Source organism: Carassius auratus, chromosome 30 (genome assembly GCF_003368295.1).
Source record: "Carassius auratus strain Wakin chromosome 30, ASM336829v1, whole genome shotgun sequence".
NCBI classification, from domain to species: domain Eukaryota; kingdom Metazoa; phylum Chordata; class Actinopteri; order Cypriniformes; family Cyprinidae; genus Carassius; species Carassius auratus.
In genome coordinates this window covers 5562735-5582006 of record NC_039272.1, presented here as the reverse complement: position 1 = coordinate 5582006, position 19272 = coordinate 5562735, and the positions used below count along the sequence as shown (strand labels likewise).

Sequence of the window (19272 nt, the reverse complement as noted above, 5' to 3'; positions counted from 1 at the left end):
TGCATATTTCATCATCCAAAACCTTTTTGTGGCACAGCAAAGTGTCGTGAATCAACTAGAAGACTGACACTTAAGATTTAATTCTACACTTTGCTTAAATTATGATTGAGATGCTTTTTAACTAACATTTAAGCACCGCTTTGAGCCAATAACTTTTTTACGCTTAAGTAAGATCTGAGCAGCGTTCTTGAGCGTAATTCTCAGAGGTTTGATAAATATGGGCCCAAGTGAACAAGAAGTTGACCAGGCTGAGAGACCAGTTTAAACCAGAGAAGTCCAGCAGACCTACATTTTTGTTTTACTTCGTTTTCCATTTGTGTTAACCACTGCTACAAATCTTGAGTACTGTCTTAACCTCAGGCTACCTTGAAGGTATTCAGAACTTAATTAAAACATTCATTGAAGTGTTAGGGTTAGTTCACCCAAAAATGAAAGCACAAAAGAAGAGATTTTGAAGAATGTTGGGAACCAGACATTTTTGGTTACTACTGACTGCTATTATATGGACAAAAAAGAAACATTGAGACCTTTCTCAATGTATTTTGTTTGCATAAAAAAAATTAATGCAGATTTGGATTCTATGAGGGGGAGTGTAAATGTAGCTTTAATGTAGCTGTATGTAACTGTAATGTAACTGTAGCTTTCTCTATTTCTGTTTTATCATGTCATGTGAAAGAAAGTCTAAGGCCTTCTCAAGCTGTATGACTGGCCCAAAAGTTATGCCATCGAGTTAGCATTTTTAAACATCTGCTCACTAAAAAATAAATAATTTCTGATCAATGACTTGATCACAAACAACTTGGATTTTATGTTTTTAATTGAAACATGGCTAAAAGACTGCTGCAGTGCAACAGTCCTCAATGAAACAGCCCCTCCTAACTTTACTTTTATAAGTGTCTGCAGGACTGTTAAGAGTAGGATTTGGAACCGACAACCGTTCTGTTTTTAAAAAGGTTTCTAAGTTTCGGTTCCAAAAAGGGTTCTGGTGCAACGCGTGACCAAGCACTGTGAGCAGCCTTGGGGCCGGTGTTCTGACAATTCTCGATTTCCCGTAAAGGATGTCACAAACCGAGTAACAAAAACGCCGCCCTGCCTCTTTAATTACTGAGCACACACGCGCCTTTTGATAATGTAAATATTTGATAAATCGTCGTTGATAAACCCTGCATGTGCAGACTCTGATCTTCTACTTGATTATTCTCAAAGCTCAAAAGTTAAGAATGTCATTGACAAAAGGCACTCTGGAGAAAATCAACAGCAGTACAGAGTATGAAAAGACAATGCAGAAAATCTGAACGGATGTGGCGGAAGACAAAACATAAAAATTCACCATAATCTATAAATACATCCTTCGTGCATTCAATGTGGAGTTAGGAAACGCTAGACGGATATTCTTCTAAAACCTTATAAATAGTAACATAAACAACACTTGCACTCTTTTTGCTACTATTGAGAGACTAACAACGCCCCCCCGCCAAAGTCAGATACCCAGTGAAATGCTCTCCAACAGCAAATGCAATGAGTTTGCTTCCGTCTGTTCTGAGAAAATCAGTAATATTAGAAAGATGATTAGCACATCCTCCAGCTATGTAGAGGTCAGAAGAATTCAACCACAACTTCAACAAGCAGCTGAAGAACAGACTATCTGTTTTTGAAGCACTTGATAGCAGAATTTTTGAAAAAATAGTACAGCAGCTCAAAACATCAACCTGCAACCTTGAAACACTTCCCACATCTTTTTTCAAAAGTGTGTTAAACTGTTTAGAAGCAGATCTTCTTTAGAAGCAGAATGCCTCACTACTTTCTGTAGGGGCTTAACTGCAGTTGTTAAGCCCCTCCTGAAAAAGCACAATCTTGATAGCATCATATTGAGTAACTACATACCAATATCAAATCTTACTTTTTTAGGCAAGATTATAGAAACACATTTTTTTTGGATAATTTTCAGTCTGGTTTCCGACCACATCACAGCACAGAGACAATGCTCATTAATATGATATGATTAAAATGTGATTAAAATGATAAAGATGGTACTGGATCTCAGTGCTGCATTTGACACTGTCGGTTATAACATACTTCTAGAGAGACTGGACAACTGGGTTGGGCTTTCTGGGATGGTAATCAATTGGTTAAGGTCATACTTAGAAGGGAGAGGCTATTATGTGAGTATATGAGAGAGCATAAGTCTAAGTGGAAGTCCTTGACATGCGGAGTCCCACAAGGCTCAGTTCTTGCACCGCTCTTGTTTAGCCTGTATATTTTCCCAATTAGTCCTATAATTAGAAAGAACCTAATTGCCTATCACAGCTATGCTGATGATACCCAGATTTACCTAGCCTTATCTCCAAATGACTACAACAACAGCCCCAGTTGACTCCCGCTGCCACTGGGTGGACTATTTTAATGGGCTCCTCACCGGCCTTCCCAAGAAGACCTTTAGACAGCTGCCAGGATTCTGACTAGAACCACAAATTCTGAGCACATCACACCAGTCCTCAGGTCCTTACACTGGCTTCCAGTTACATTTGGGATTGATTTTAAAGTGTTTTTTACTAATTTACAAATCACTCAATGGCCTAGGACAAAACATACATTACAGATATGCTCACTATATTACATATGATCATTAGGATCATTAGGATCAAGTTAGTTAGAAATACCAAGGGTTCACACAAAACAAGGGGACTCTGCTTTTAGCTATTATGCCGCCCGCAGTTGGAACAAGCTTCCAGAAGAGATCATATGTGCCAAAACATTAGCCACATTTCCAGACTCAAAACTCATCTGTTTAGCTACATCCGAACTGATTGCACTGTATTTTCTGTACAATCTTTTTCTATTCTTAACCATTTTAATTCATTTTAAAGCTGCTGTAGGGGACTTTTGTAAAAATATATTTTGTACATATTTGTTAAACCTGTCATTATGTCCTGACAGTAGAATATGAGACAGATAATCTGTGGAAAAATCAAGCTCCTCTGGCTCCTCCCAGTGTCCTATTGCCATTTGCAGTTACGGACCGCTCCCGGTAAGAAACAACCAATCAGAGCTGCGGTTTGTTTGTGTTCAAAATGTAGAAAAATGTATATAATAAGCGAGTACACCATGAATCCATTTTCCTAACTGTGTTTTTAGCTTGTCCTGAATCACTAGGGTGCACCTATAATAAGTGTTTATTTTCAGACTATTTGTGATTGCTTCGGGGGTACAGCGGCGGAGTAACCCAGTACCTTTTGTGATTCTTCATAGACATAAACAGAAAGAAGTAGTTCCGGCTATGATGTTCTTCCGCAAGACGCAAGCAGTTCTGTTTATTAACCGCTAGAGCGTCAAAAGTTACCTACCGCAGCTTTAAATCAGTTTTATTTAAAGCACTTCAAATTTTCATTGTGTATGATATGTGCTATATAAATAAACCTGCCTTGCATAATGTTTTTCTGATATGATTGATAAAATAACTCAGGGCATGTCAGGAGGTGTGGAGCCAAGCCTTAATTTGACCATCTGGTTTATTAAAATATGGGAGGTGAGTGTCTAATGAGATAATGGACCAGTATCTTGGCAGCATCTGTAAAATAAGCATTTAATTAAGGATGTGCATTCTATTGTTCATTTCCAGAATAAACCATTTAAGACTGTAGTGTGTTTTCCATGCATATTGTTTATTAAAGGTATCCAAATCAAATATAGTTTAAGTCAGACCATTCTGTAAAATCATATATCAATCAAACTCTGGTGCTGTAATAACAATATTGACATAATAACATTTATGACAGCTTAATTTGTGTTATAGTTTATCAGATAAATATGGTTTGTATGTAAATATACAGGCTAGATGTATTGGTTCTATAGGGTTAACTGTAATGGCAGAATAACTTCAGAAAAATTACTGGCAAGGCAAAAAGTTCTTCCCCCCTCATTTACTTTCTTGCTGAAAGTTCAGTGAGTTTTATTCAGGAAAACCTGGAAATATAAAGTATTTTAAAAAGTGGTTATTTCAAGACTTGGCAGTCATTCATAAAATATGAAAAGATCACAGAAGTCACAGAAAACAGAACTTTTTTTTTCTTTTTAAATCATCAACTAGATTTTCATCAAAACCTCGATTCAGTTGCAATTAAATTTCAATGTTTTTTTTTTTACTTATTGGAGACTTCATTCTAATTTTTGTTCTCTAAAAATATTATTTAAATTGAATAATTTTAAGGATTGGTACCAGACACACAAATGTAAATCTGCCACTACAATCACTGTACAAGTATTACTTGTCTAGTGATAACTGGAAAAGACAGCTATTGGTAAAAAAAAAAATCTGGACATATTTAATAATAAAAAAGATAGAAAGAAAAAATAGGTTGGGAGGAAGTTTTTCAGTCTTTTGTTGGCTAAGTGATCAGGAGCCAGGTGTTCAAAGGGACAACAGACGTTATATCATAGCCTCATTTCAGTTTAAATTAAATGAAATATGACATACTAACTGAAGTGTGTGTTGATGGACGATGCATGCTGTCCTTCTTGTGGGAGGGAAAACTAGATAAGTAAGTTGCTAAACAACTCTCACAACAGTTAAGCAGCTGCCCACTCTTCTCTTTCTGTCACTTCAACAGGATATGTGTGCACAAACACAGATCCAGAGGTGTCTGTGGCATGACAGCCTAACTGGTGTGATGGTAGACCAAAAGGCCAAAGAGAGGGACCGTTTCAGCTCTGGTTCTGCTCGAAAGGTTCTCCCTTATGAATTACAGCTCCTTAAGATTTTTATTACAGAATTATGATACAATCTGTCTGATTCTTGGTGAATTCTGAACCTTTTTTTTTTGTTTACTTTGAGTAACAGAACACTTGTCCCCTATGGGATATATGAAAAGACAAGTTTGGAATCAGTGAGGTTTTTTTATTTATTATCAAGACTGGATTTATTTGACTAAAATAGAGTAAAAACAGTAATACTGTGGAGTATTATTTCAAATTCAAATTATTATAATAGATTTTAAAATGCAACCTTTCCTTGTCAAGGCAATGCAGAATTTTCAGCATCATTACTCCAGTCTTCAGTGTCACATGATCCTTAAGAAATCATCTTAATATGCTGATTTAAATGGGTCATACGATGTTGCTAAAAAGAACATTTATTTTGTGTATTTGGTATAATGCAATGTGTTTATGGTTTAAGGTTTAAAAAAAAAACATTTTCCACATACTGTACATTATTGTTGCTCCTCTATGCGCCACCTGGAAGGCAAGATGTGTGCTGATTGGCCAGCTATTCAGTGCATTGTGATTGGCCGAATACCTGACGGAAATGTAACACCCCTTACCACACTGTGATGCTGTGTGCCCCGGCGTGGCAAGTCGAAACCAATAAAAACCCATTACAAACTAGGCATTTTTCATCCAGTGGGGACATCAGTACTGATTGTAATAACTTATATTGTCTTTTTACGTGTTGCGCTGTGTAAACACAAAACCCATGGCTTCATTTGTGTTTGGAGAAACGACAAACAAGTGCTACTCTACACTGCTCAGAACTCGCGTTTGAATCATCAGTGGCAAATTCTTTTAAAATGAAAACATACAAACAGGCTGTGAGTCAGAAGTGCCAGACTGTTCTTGCAAAGTTGGAACTGCCCCACTTTATAGAAACAGTCTTTGTGTGTAGATGGCATTGCAGGCTGCTTTCTCAGGTTCAGGAAACAGTCCTCCGTAAAATGCGCTGCACATGTCTGAATATCTGAAATTATTAAATTAAGCTAAAACGAATTTGGCCAGCAAAAAATGGCAGCATAGTTTAGTAACTTCTGGAGCCACACCTGGCTTTGATAGCCTAAAATGCAGCCTCCTGAGGCAGCACACTAGGTTTTTGGAACAGAACAATTGTCCCCACTGGATTTGCGAAAAGCAAAGGAACCGCTAATTTGAGATGCATTTGAGATGAATCATACCTCTGGAGTGTCTGACCTCGCTTTCACCTGCTTTTTGGCAGTATGTGACTGTATAACTGTGTTTAGTTTTTGAAGCAACAGACCACAGTTATAAAGAGAACCCACTTGTGTTCGTGTCAGCTGCTTTCATTATCTATAATGAGTCAGGAAAACTGTGGTGAGAACACTAAGTGGTGTCCCTCTAAATCAAGTGTTATAAGGGATTATTAGACATGCTTGTGCATTTTTTGCAGCCTGGCGGACATTAATGGCCTTCATTGGCTCAACAATGACAGCCCAGTGTTGGCAGTCTGCACTGAGCTTATACAGCACTGTACGTTCTAATCATATTCATTATACCAAGATTATACCATTTTGTGTAATTACTGTAAAGATTATAACAACACTAAATATACTGGCAGCATATCATTCTCTCTCATTGTCTCTCTCACTTCACTGATCCGCTAAAGGACAAAGAAAGCCCAAACCTGCTTGATTTAGATGCCTGTTATGATCACTTATGAATCAACTGCCTCAGGCTCTCTGACTGGGACGCCAGCTATCACACTGACACACACCCGGTGCACTTTTGTTTTGATGCAAAGAGAGTATATTTGATACTTTGCATCACTGTATAGAATTAGAATCGTTTGTCACTTTGGTTCACATGTAACTTGAAAGCGGCAAAGCAGTGCTTGTCCATTAGTGGGATCTGTTCTGATGTAGTGTGTAAACAGTATGAAACACAATTATACAGTGCAGCTAACAACACTACTGTTTAAAAGTCTAAATCAGTATTTTTATTTATTTATAATTTTTTTTAGAAATTAATACTTTAATTTAGCAAGTACGCATTCAACTGATCAAAAGTGACAGTAAAGACAAAACATTGAAAATTTTTATACATCAAAAACGCTGAAAAAAATTTCACAAATATTTTTTTTTCAATATTGATAACAATAAAAAAAAATTATTGTTCACCAATTCACCAGGATAAATTTTGGAGGATCCTGTGACAAAGGATACGGGAGTAATGGCTGCTGAAAATTCAGCTTTGTCATCATCGGGATAATTGCATTTTTAAATCTCTTAAATTAGAAAAAAGTTAATAATATTTCAAAGTTTTAATGTATTTTTGATCAAATAAATGAAGCATTTCTAGATGCTGCTGCTGAAGTCAAAGTAAATTTATCTAAGAGATAGGAATCCAACGATTCACTCAAGGCACAATTCGATTTGATTCACGATTCGTTTCACGATATTTATTTTTTTTAATTGCTTGGGCAAAATGCTATTTTTTGTTTAATTGAAATGTAACGCTATAATAAGATACAGGTATAGCACATGCATAGTATTACTCTTTTGTTGGTTTTGATTGCTTTTATTGTCCTCATTTGTAAGTCGCTTTGGATAAAAGTGTCTGCTAAATAGCTAAATTTAAATATAATCATTTTAATAACAAAAACAAGGATTTTACTTCAGTTTTGTGAAACTATACATAAAAAAAAAATCAGCATGAAACTGAAATGGCAGACGAGCTGAATGAGATGCAGATTCACTCTCTGCCAGCAGGTGGAGCTTAAAGAGTTTCCTTGGTTTCTGCTGTAAACAAAGCAGCACTGCACTTATGAACTTTAATATGTATTATACGGAGTTAAAATTAAAAGAAAAAAATACCATCTGAACGTTTCTAAAGACTGTAAGTTCCCCTCAGACATCCATTCATATAAACTCTTACCCCTAATTAAATCGCGATTTTGTTTAGCAGCTCAACCGATTTGAATGGTCACGTTTGGATCGATTTTCAACCAGCTCGAAGTTCATCATTACATCCCTAATAAGAGACTTCCTTCAAAAAAACCTTAAATCGTCTTGACCCCTAACTTTTCAATGGTAGTGTATTTGTCCATTGAAGAGAAGCACTTTCCAGTGTGTCTAACTCTGGTATTTTGATGTGAATTCCTCTGTCACTTGAAAGGAGCAATACAAATATTACTATTATTAGGGCCCGAGCACTGCAGTGCGAGGTCCCTTTTGGAATTGCTCCGTTTTTTTTATTTATTTTATTTTTGCATTGAAACTTTTTTTTTTTTTTATAATAATGTTTGTTTTAAAATCAGTTCTTTACTTTTGTTAACTGCACCACATACAATATTGATATTCATCCAATGTTTGTCCAGAGGCATACAAGAGTTTTATGTGACGGATAAAGTGATTGTAAGTGTTTTGGTGCAGTTGAGAGAAATGTCTGAAAGGTTTTTCACATGTTAATGTGTTGTTCAGTAGAACTAGGGAATTTTGTTGGCACACAAGGCAGCAGGTGGCATAATGCTCAGTGCTGTCTGGTGGGTTTCTCTCGTCTGCATCACCCCCGGCTGTGTGTTTTGGTTAAGCGCCACCCTGGTGGTACCATCCCATATCAGTGGGCAGCGGCCATTTTAAATTGCTTTTTCACACCTTTGGTGGGAGTGGGGTTTCAGACTTACATGCGCACAGTCTGACAGACCCGAGAGAGAGCAGTGTTATAGATCTTCAAGCAAATTGCTCACACTTTTCTTACACTTTCTCTCGCTTTCGCTGTAGGAGGTCTTCTCAATTCCTGTATCCTGAGAGTTAGGAAAGTTAGATGAGATTTTTAACTGTTAGCCCTGGAATGTATATGTATATGAAACACTAAAAATTTGTTTAACCATTATAATACATATGTTTGTTTAGAATATGTGGCACAGGCATGCATTTGTAGCTGAAAGGCTGTAATAGACTTTTTGGGATGCGACACTGTGAAATCTATCATTATTATTATTATTATTATTATTATTACTAGTAGTATTAATAGTAGTTAACAATAATAATAATAATAAAAATAAATAATGATACATTGGTTCTAAAAATGTATAATTCTTTAAATTATAAAATGTAAAGCTTTTTTTTATTTTTTATAAATTATTACTTTTTTTGGATTAGTGGATATTTGCACATCTGCATTTTGAGTTTAGGGACCAAAAGGTGCTCATTTTAAATATCCCATACTAAAACTATTACAATGTATAGTCTCTACAATGAATGGGCTTTTAATAAAAACTAATAAAAATGCAAGTTTTAATATCGGTCCACAAATTTTCGAACAAGTGGGCGAAATGTGTGGCCTCCCAGTTCTGACACTGTTGCCTGATGGATGAATCCTACATAAATTTATTTCTTCATCGGGTTGTTTTATTTATGATAGCGAGTCAAATTTGCTCACTCTCGTTCTCTGTCATTCTCTAAAAGCCCTAACAATATGGATGGCAGCGGCGTGCCAGTGTTGGCTCCAGCTCCAGTCACTGAGTGTAAATTTCTGCTTGAGCCAGCTCAGAATCTGATGGATCTCTCCTAGTGTGTTTGCACAGCACATTTTAATCGATTCTTAAAATGTTCAATTAGGGCCAGATCAATTTGCGCAAGGTGGTGACGATCAAAGTCAGCATACGCTTCACACACACCTCTGCCTCTCTTAGCTATGCACACAAAATTCAACATGCCATTCAGTGCGATAATGATATTTTCTTCCCTCTTTGTTTCCTACCTTTTCCTCCCTTTTGTCTTTAATTGGATCTGCGCTCATTGTTCTCATAGGTGTCATTTACATACGGTCGGTTTGGACACCAGAAGGGAGTGTGCCAGTTTGTCATGTCTGACTATAGTGTCCTCTCGTTTTGTGTATTTTATGCTCCCCATGGCTGCATCATTTATATATTTTCTCAATCTATTTTATTTTTTAAATGGTAAAGTATTTTTTTTTTTGCTCAAATCACAATAGCACATATACACCAGGTCGTGAAAATGGTTGGAATAAGGAAAGGCAGGATGGATAGATAGAAAAATGCTCAGAGACAGGATTGGAGAGAAGCATGGTGATGGATCACTGTGGCATTTTAGCTTTTGTGGCAAAGGTCAAAGGTTATTGGGGCATCCATGTGGCGAATAGTTTTAGGGCTTAGTGGGAGGCCGGAAGCCGATTAACCTGAAGAGCTTCCAGCAGGGTTGTGCATTTCAGTGTGTGTGTGTTTGAAGGAGTGTATTCCAAATGATGTCTTGAACTGGGCTATAAATCATTCATTTTTTTGCACTCCTGAGTTACTCTGTGAATGTGGGTGTGACTGAGTTTAATACAGAGTGAGATCGACATGAAGTGTGTGTGTGTGTGTGTGTGTGAGTGAGATAGCAAGGGTCAGAAAGTTTGTGAGTGTGCACTTGCTACAAGGTCACGGTTTTTGGAAGCAGAACGAAGCAGCTGCTCTTGCCATGAGGGGCCAGAGGACAAATGCCAAAGGAGAATTCTTTTATCCAGGCGTAAAATACCATATGATCCGTCAACTCCATTACTGCTCGAATAATATCCACTCACACGTACTTGGGTTCTTCAGCCTCTTTATTTGGATGCCTTGAGGCTCCTGAGTGCTTACTGAAGTCCTTGTGCCATCTCTGGTCTCATCCAGGATCTTTGGAATGGTGTTTAGTTTTTAGGAGTCATCCTCGGGCCAATGAAGTGGCTAGGAGACAAAAGTGGACAGAGTGATGCCTAACAACTGTCATCTCTTAGAAGGCTTTGTTTGTTTCTGGGTTTGATTTAAATTCATTATTTGATAAAAAAAACACAGTCCTTCAAAATCATTCTAATATGCGGATTTGGTGCTCAAATAAGACCTCTTATTATTATCAGTGTGGAAAATAGTTGTGCTGCTGATTTTTTTTTATTTTTTTTTTTAACAAAACCGTGATAGAATGTTTTTTTTTTTTTTTTTTTTAGGATTCTATGGTGAATATAAATTTCTAAGGAAAATAATACTTCTCTTTTCATCAGTTTGTTTCAGCCTTGATTAATGCAAATTTCGGTGACCCTTTAGAATAATGGTCCATTAATGTTAGTTAAGTACTTTAGTAAACATGATCTAAGCAATAATAATCCTTCTACAGCATTTATTAATCTTAGTTGATGTTAATTTCAACATTTACTAATGCATTATTCAAATCAAAAGCCTTGCTTGTTAACATTAGTTAATGCACCGTGAATTAGCATGAACTAACAATGTATAACTGTATTTTCATTAACACAGTTGAATAAATACAGTAATAAATGTGGTGTTCATTGTTTGTTCATGTTAATGAATGCATTAAATAACATTAACTAATGGACCATTATTCTAAAGTGTTACCCAAATTTTTTCAAATAAAAATTCAAATCTTAATCATTGACTTACTGACTTTTAAATACATAAAATTAGCAAGTTTCAGTGTTAGTCAGTTTATCTAGATTTCGGGGGGTTATTTTATTTTACTATGATATAAAGGTTTGGTCGTCATCTTGGATTTTTTTTTTTATAGTATTTGTGATCTGACAAGATACAAGTGATTTAATTTGAGATTGAAATATTAACTTGATTTGTGAAGGTTTTCCATGATTCAAGTTTTGTTGGACAAAATTAACGAGAGACTTAACTTCTATATTCTGTTTTGTTTTAAGCTATACTATGAAAATCAAAATACTTTCCTATCCTATCAAATAAATTATGAACTTTTTGTAAAACATTGTATATTTCTTTCTTTTACACTGGTATATTATTTTGGTTTCAGTTAAACCTGCTCCTAAACGACAAACAAAAAAAACTTTGGTTGGAAACTTGAATGTCCGTCGGGTCTCTCCCATTCATTTTGGCGTCACTTTGACAGCGAATAACTTTACATCTGAGGCGTTTAAAGACTAAGTTTTTCCATTAATTATTTCTAAAGAAACTCGAAAATGTATAAAAGGCTTCATTACCTTGTATCTTACGTTATGGCCCCGTAGAAGCAGTTTTTGTAAAAATAGGCTAACGATTGCGTCATAACCAGCGACTCTGTCGCACAGTAGAGAAATTACCATATAGACAGGAGGAGAAGCTCGCAGACAATCTTTTACTCTGAGGAAATCGGTGGGTCGTTTAAAACTAAATACTATGCAAATTGAGAAAATAATTAGAATACTTACCAAAATTTGCTCCTGTTCAGGCTAGTTGCTCTCGTGAGATCTACGTCATCAAGTTCAGTTTGAGTGTGCGCAGTACGCTCGACCCCCAGGAAGTGCATGCTTCTAATTGACTTCACTTGTCTCTGTTGAATCCAATGGGGTCGCTGTGTCCATTTCTTTTACGGTCTATGGTCTCTTCCTGTCTAAGTAGAATACTCTTGGCCAGAACAAACTCCATAGTCTGACTAAGCAATGTAAAGTATACCACATTTCATGGTGGCTGATGATTGGGATAAAACCTCTGATAAAATTCAAGAGACCGGATTTATTGCATGTTGCTTTATCTGGCCATAATTAAATTGATGGGAGGTTAAATTGGTGCAAATAAATTGGCAGAAATACAATCCCAAGAACCCAGGGGAAAGATTATGAACTCTTCACGCTGTGTATATATATATGAGTTGAAGCTTTGGGTGATGCGGTCTGAGCTACCGCGATGAAATCCTCAGCTTTGTGAGAAGTGGTTGACATTTGAAAAGTGGCCTGAGAAAGAGGGAGTGAAAGTGAAAGGTTAGAAATGTGTGGGGTGTCGTCAGCCTTGGGACCAGCGGCTGAAACAAATCAGAGTGGAGGTGTTTGGGCTCAGAATTATGGTCCTCTATGTAGCCCTGAGAGCGCCATAAAGAACGGACTTGTGACACAGCGAAGTGCTGTTTTCAGGACAATGCTGCTTCCATCTGCTGAAGCTACGTGCTTTATAGCGTGCAACCTCCGTATCGCAGCCTCCCAGGGCCACCACAAAACATTGCACTTTTTAAAAAAAAAATTTTCTATTCTTTTCTCCCCAGCCCTATGAGGCATCGTGATTATGGCATGTGAAGTGACAGAGGACTTTATTCATCTATAATTTCCTGATAAGAGAATCATGATGTGTATATAAGCATTTAAGCGTTGTTTTTAATATAATGTTGATTACCACTGAAAATAACTTGGACTTGTCCCTCAGTTTCTTTTAAAAAGCTCAAATTATTGGATGAGTACAGGCATAGATGACATTATTGACTTATTATTTTGTGCATTTTTTTCCTTATTTCTCTTTTTTATGTTATTTTATTAGCACATATATTTTATTTTATTTATAAATGTATTCTCTTCTACATTTAATAATAAATAAATAAATCATGTTTTGAAATTATTGAATGATGCCTGCCTGGCTCTCAATATAGCAGGTACCTTTCTATCTCTGCAGTTTGTTTATTAACGAAGGCATGAGTTGAATTGGTTTTCTTTATTAGCTTTTGAACCAAGAAAATATCCTTTGTTTGTTGTTTCATTCATTCATTCTCCTTCTCTTCACCAGTCTCTCTTCTTCCTCAAGACACGGGGTCCACAAGGCCTCACGTGTGTTTTGTCTCTGTGTTGATTTGAAATGAATCACTGAAGGTGTATCTCTCTCTGAAGGGATTATTATGTGTTTAAACTCTTGTTGTGAGACGCAGCACCATACCAATTCTTCATTATATTTTCACACCTTTACTATGCTTCACTCCCGCTACCTGAGGAGAGAGAGCGAGAGAGATAAAGCAACACAATAAACCTCTGGTTCTATTCCAGGCAGCTGCTTGAGCTTCTGTTGCTCTCCATTCTGTCACCGTTTCAAAACATGCAAATGAGACTCTCTGAATCAGCACGAAATCTGTTGTATCACTATAAGAAAGAAGAGACAAAACAAACGAGAAATACAAAAATATGCAAGATTGGAAAATTGGGATTGTGTGTTGCATTATCTTATATTGGCTTATAATGAGCTGAGGTCGAAACTCTTGCTGTGTAAAATGTGTGATATTGCTCCCGTTCTCTGATTTATCTGATTTTTTTTTTTTTACTTAAATGTAGCTAAAGAAACAAATGTGGGAAGAAATTTATAAGCCAGCACTCTGTTGAATTTTTCTACCTTTTCTTCATTTTCTCCACAATTGAACTGTGATTCAGTTCAAATCACTTAAAACAGACCAATTTTTAGTTTTTAGTTCGGATTTGTAAGAATGTTTCATTGTTAGGGTTGTCGTTGTTGTATTTGCATTGCAATTGGTCTGCTTTTTTTGCATTTATTTGCATACTAAATTGTGCTTGGTCTTCTATTTACTTAATCAGCTTTAGCTGCCTTTGTTGCAAATGCGTCACATGGCATGTGCGTGCTTGTCATAATTTTGCCTCTATCAGTACAGATCTAAAATTATAACAGGAAAGAACTGTAAATTTAGGGTCTGATTCATTGAAGCATTTGGCACACTCAGTCTGTTTGGCAGACTGTCTCGCGTTTGATTGGCAGAGTGATCTGATAAGCTACATCACAGACTTAACTGAAAATACGAACATGTGCTGAGCGCTTTTACAATGATAGAGGTATCCTTAGAGGAAGGTGACGGATTGACTTTATGCTTCAGTTAACCATGAGTGAGTACAGATGCAGTAGAGCATCCAAATGTAGCATAAATATCTTTTTATAAAAATAAAAAAAAGGATTTTGCTTTAATCAGATTGCATGACTGCAATGCAAATTGTGGGATTTATGGCACACAGGTTTCAGTTAGCAACAAAATCGTGTTTAAAAGGATTCAGGTTCATATTGTGAGAGCAATATAGTGCTGTCATACCAAGTTTTTTTGTATATTTGAGATGCTAGGCTAATTAATTGTGTACTAGAGTAGTACAAACTTTCTGACCTTTCAGACTTTACACTGCAGATCAGAGGTTTGCCTGTTATGACTGCGTCACTTTAGTCAAGCATAGTATAGTGGTAGTGGAGGAAAGTTGTGGTCTTTGCAGCAGAAGTTTAGTGTCTGATCCAGTAGTTTTCCTGGGATGGTATTTTACTGAGGTCACAGTCCCGCTGTAGTGCCATTCTGCCCTTGAGCAAGGCATTTAGCCCTGAGTTGCTCCTGTGGGACCTTGTGTATTGGATAAAAATGTCTGCTAAATGATAGATTTCAATTTCAGTGATGACTTGTTGACTTTTTGGGTCATGTTTTGAGAGAGGTTCACTTAAGTCGTCCCTGAGCACAAAAAAAGAGGCCTTTCCACCATCGATATTACACCCTGACACTCACAAAGAAACATGTACTCACAAAGCCACCACAGTGTCATATCCTGTCCAGAGGAAGTGGAAGCAGTTGTGTTAAAGTGAGCCTGAGGGCTACAAATGATTCCTGGTAGAGCATGGTGTTAGCAGTGCCAAGGTCATGGGTTCAACATAATGATAAAATGAAGACAGTGGAAGTCACTGTAGATAAAACTGGTGTTGTGATTATACACTCGTGACATACAGCCAAGTATGGTGACCCATACTCAGAATTCGTGCTCTGTGTGTGTGCACTTTGGATGGGTTAAATGCAGAGCAGTGAACTCACACACACACACACACACACACACAGTTGGAGGTGGCAACCTCCCGCTCTCTCTAGTGAAGCCAATAAGGAAGTGACTAAAACTGTAATTCATCGACTGGCCGCTTGAGGCTGGCTGCAAAAGGGAGTCAATCCCATAGACTCCCCATGTTAAAATACCTAACTTTACAGCAGAAAAAAACATGTTTACAGACTGGTGCAAAAATAGATTTTGGTCTTTACAGCTAGTTGTGCCCTTCATGACAACTGTGAGGGGGTTGAATTTTTTTTATAACTCATCCGTTTAAATTATATTAAGCTTTAAAGTTATGCGTAATTAAGGGCGTGGCCCTTGATTGACAGGTGGATTAGTGCCGCTGTCACCGCTATCGCGCTAGGTGGGTGTGGCTTCAGCAACCAGCTCCCGCCTTTTTGCCCATTTTCAATTGTCCGGGATTGTCTAGATAATGTGTTTTTAAGTAAGTTTTCTATTCTGAATCCTGAAAAAGTATAAAGATTTCTTTTTTCATGAAAATATTACGGAACACCAATTTCCAACATCGATAACAGTAAGCATCACAAATTGGAAAACCGTTCATTTAAATTATATTAATATTTCACAACATTCCTGTTTTTCCTGTATTTTTGATCAAACAAATGCCGCCTTTGTGAGAGAATTCATGGCAAAAACTATTTTCAATTATTTCAATAGTGTACATATAACATTTTCTCTTTAAAACATTTTTTTTCTTGCTTTATTTTACTCTATTCACTCAGAACATTTGACTTACTCTCTACACATGCTCATACAATTATCTTTCCAAAGACCCTTGGCCTTAATTTAATTTGTTTCTCTGTAAATAAATGCTCTTGTTAAATGAAATAAAACAAAAGCCAGGGGACACTTTAAATAATAACTGAAAGCAATTTTCCTTTTAATAACATCTGTAGTGTCTCTGAAATGAAATAAACATTCAGATAAATCTCTTTCTCTTTGTCTGTTTGCAGTGTGCGAGAGCAGGGGCGGTGGCAGCGATCTCGTTCCCAGGTTCTCCTCATCTTTGCCCACTTACCTCCCTGTGTCCTGCCAACTGCAGGGTGCAGAGTCATCCTTCTTTCTCCGGGAGGCCACACAGGAAGTGATGCGGAACGGGAGCTTGCAGACACGCAGTGAGCCTCTCTTTCTCCACTTGCCCGAATCTGGCCCTGCTCCCCTCTTGTCGGTCAACTGTAGCTATGGAAATCTCACCGCAGAGGCACCAGTACCACCAGAGCTCCTCCAGGGTGCGCTGCCACGTTCTTTCCACACCTCTACACACCTGACGCTGGGCTGGAAGGTGAGAGCACACCTGGTGAGCAGAAGGATAGGAGTCGATCGGCCTCAAATCCAGGTGTTGTTTTATCTGGCAGGCCGCAGGTGGGAGGATGTGGATCCTCCAGCAGAACTGTTGCCGTGTATCCGTGTCGTTGGCATCCGCGATCCGGGGGAAGGTTCTGTATCGAGCGCCTGCCGACTGGAGGGAAACCTGGGGATCTGTGTAGCCCAGCTCGGCATTCCTATAACCTGGTTCAATGCTCCTCCATCACGTAGGCGCATACAGGAGCCCATTCCTGTCAAGGTGGAGTTGCACTACTCCATTCTCTCTCCAGAGGCCCTGGGAAAGGAGTGTGTGGCTGGTAGGGTGCAAGGAAAGACTGCAGGGCAGGAAGGTGATATGCAGAGGATTGGGACGGTGACTCTCACCACTGGGGACAACAAAGTGCCCAGAAACCGACTTAGACTGGATGGAGACGTTGAGATACTGGCGCCCCCCAGCCCAGTTAAACAGGGACAGACGGTGGGATTTCAAGTACTAATGAATTCGGCTGCCGCCACTGAGCAGTTCACACTGAGGTAGGCTGAACAACATGCACACACCTGCATAGAGGTTGAAAATCTTTTTCTCATAAATGCATTAATAAATCGATCAGACAATAATCTGTTTTTAATTTCTGTTGAATCCACCAAATCTACTGTGGTGTATGGCTTGTCCGCTCCTTTTTACTTGTCTTGTACTTGTCTTCCAGAAAAGTAATCAAATAGTAGCCAACCTTATGTAAATGAATAAATATTTAGGCTCATATTTGTGGCCGTTTTTTGAATTTCAGTAAAAAAAACAATTTGTCATTGTAAAGGTACGCAATTTGACCAAAATCTTATTTCACTATGCAAGTCATTTTATTTCATGAGAACACTAGGCAGGGCTCTAGACTAACCTTTTGCACTGGTTGCACTGGTGCGCCTACCTTTTTAACTTAGGTGCAACAGCACAAAAGTTAGGTGCACCCAAATTTTTGACCGCATCGCATTTAACACCACAGTTTTATAGGTTAACTTTTTTTTTTTAATCGCTGTCCATATAGGCAATATTGACTTGTATTCTAATTGATTAACAAACATTCTGGTTAACATAATGTTATTTATTTGAAGCACAATTCTACAAGAAAGGTAACTTACTGAAAAATTGTGTTGGTGCTTAAGTGTTTTAAGGGCTTCAAACTGAACATCTCATGGCTCAATGTCTTATAGACTATCCTTGTTTGCAGTCACATGTCCCTCCGATGGCCATCTCCTATAGTTTGAACTTCTTGATCTCTAGCCTTGGCTAAACCAGCTGGCCACACTCTCTCTAGCAGCAAAATCTTCCAGATTTGGCCCCTCTACACTGATTCTTATCAGATCTTCCACTGTGTCTGAATGAAGGGATGCTCTATTATTTGAACCGCTAAACACTCCCTAAACAGCTTATACTACTGTTTCACCTATTAAAAAAGTTCAAGTGATTTTTCGTTTCGTTTTTTTATTAAGTTAATTTAGAAAAAACGTTTGGAGCATTTCTTGTTTGTTAAATGTAAGTTTTTTTTGTTTTTTTGTTAAGTAACGATCAAGCTGCCAGCTGCAGACAGTGAGCCTATGTTTGATCAGTTTAGCCTTTTCAAATCATCAGGACTTGCCTCAATTAAAATCTATAGATATAAAACAGTTCAAGCATATAACAATGTTTAAACGTAAATCAGGCTATATCCAATGGTTTGTGTGGAGACGCTTCAGGATATGGAGATGCCAGTGTAATCACTTGCATTTTTTTCAGTGGATACGCAGATTTTTGCTCATAAAGGTAAGAGTAATAAATCATTTGTAACTGCAAAGGGTCTACTTTTATTTGTGGGCACTCACAATATCAACCAAATGTTGTGCTTTCTGCCATGAACCGAAACTCAGTGAAAACATGCCTCACAGACATGATAAATGTATCTATAGAAACCTTTAAATGACTACTAAACAAAATAAACAATTGAAAATAAAAACTCTTTCATTATAATTCTAATCTGTAAAGATGCACTACTCTCTAAAGGCGTCTCTAATGAGATGGCGAGCCAGGATCGGCAACTTCATCCTTGCAATACAGCACTCAGTTTATTAGTAAATAATTAAAATATCTCCTTACTATTTCCCCTTGTCACATTTATGGTAATTGCCAGTGTTTTGCGTGTAAGCTTAATCCTATTGTGTGTATTTGTTGCATGTAACTGTTCAGCTGCACTTTTAGTCGCACCATTGAGAAATTAGGTTGCACGTGCGACCAAATTAGTTGCACTCTAGAGCCCTGCTAGGCTATATTTTACAATATAAAGCAAAGAGCAAATATGCACATAACAACCAATAAGACTAATACAATAAAATAAAGTTAAGAATAAAATACAGAAAATAATCAAATGTAAAAAAAAAAAAAAAAAAAGTTTAAATCTACTGGCCAGTATCAACAATCCAGTAATTATTTTCATGTAATGGCAATATTACAATTATTTAATGTTTTTAGCTCAATTAAAAAATAATCTAATAAAACATTAGAAAATAAAATCGCACGCACAGAAGAGATCTGAACAGCACACGTTAAAATTTATTAAAACTAAACTCATTTAAGCTTTATCAGTTTAA

At 37.3% G+C, this 19272-nt stretch overlaps 1 protein-coding gene across 1 annotated transcript in view; it reads left to right on the top strand.

Annotated features, from left to right (window-relative positions):
* LOC113048969 (transmembrane protein 132C-like) overlaps positions 1 to 19272 on the top strand; it is a 182812-nt gene that overhangs the window by 37536 nt on the left and 126004 nt on the right. The window contains exon 2 of the mRNA XM_026210956.1: positions 16302 to 17187. Coding sequence (XP_026066741.1) covers positions 16302 to 17187 — 886 coding nt within the window. The remainder of the gene's footprint in view (positions 1 to 16301; positions 17188 to 19272) is intronic.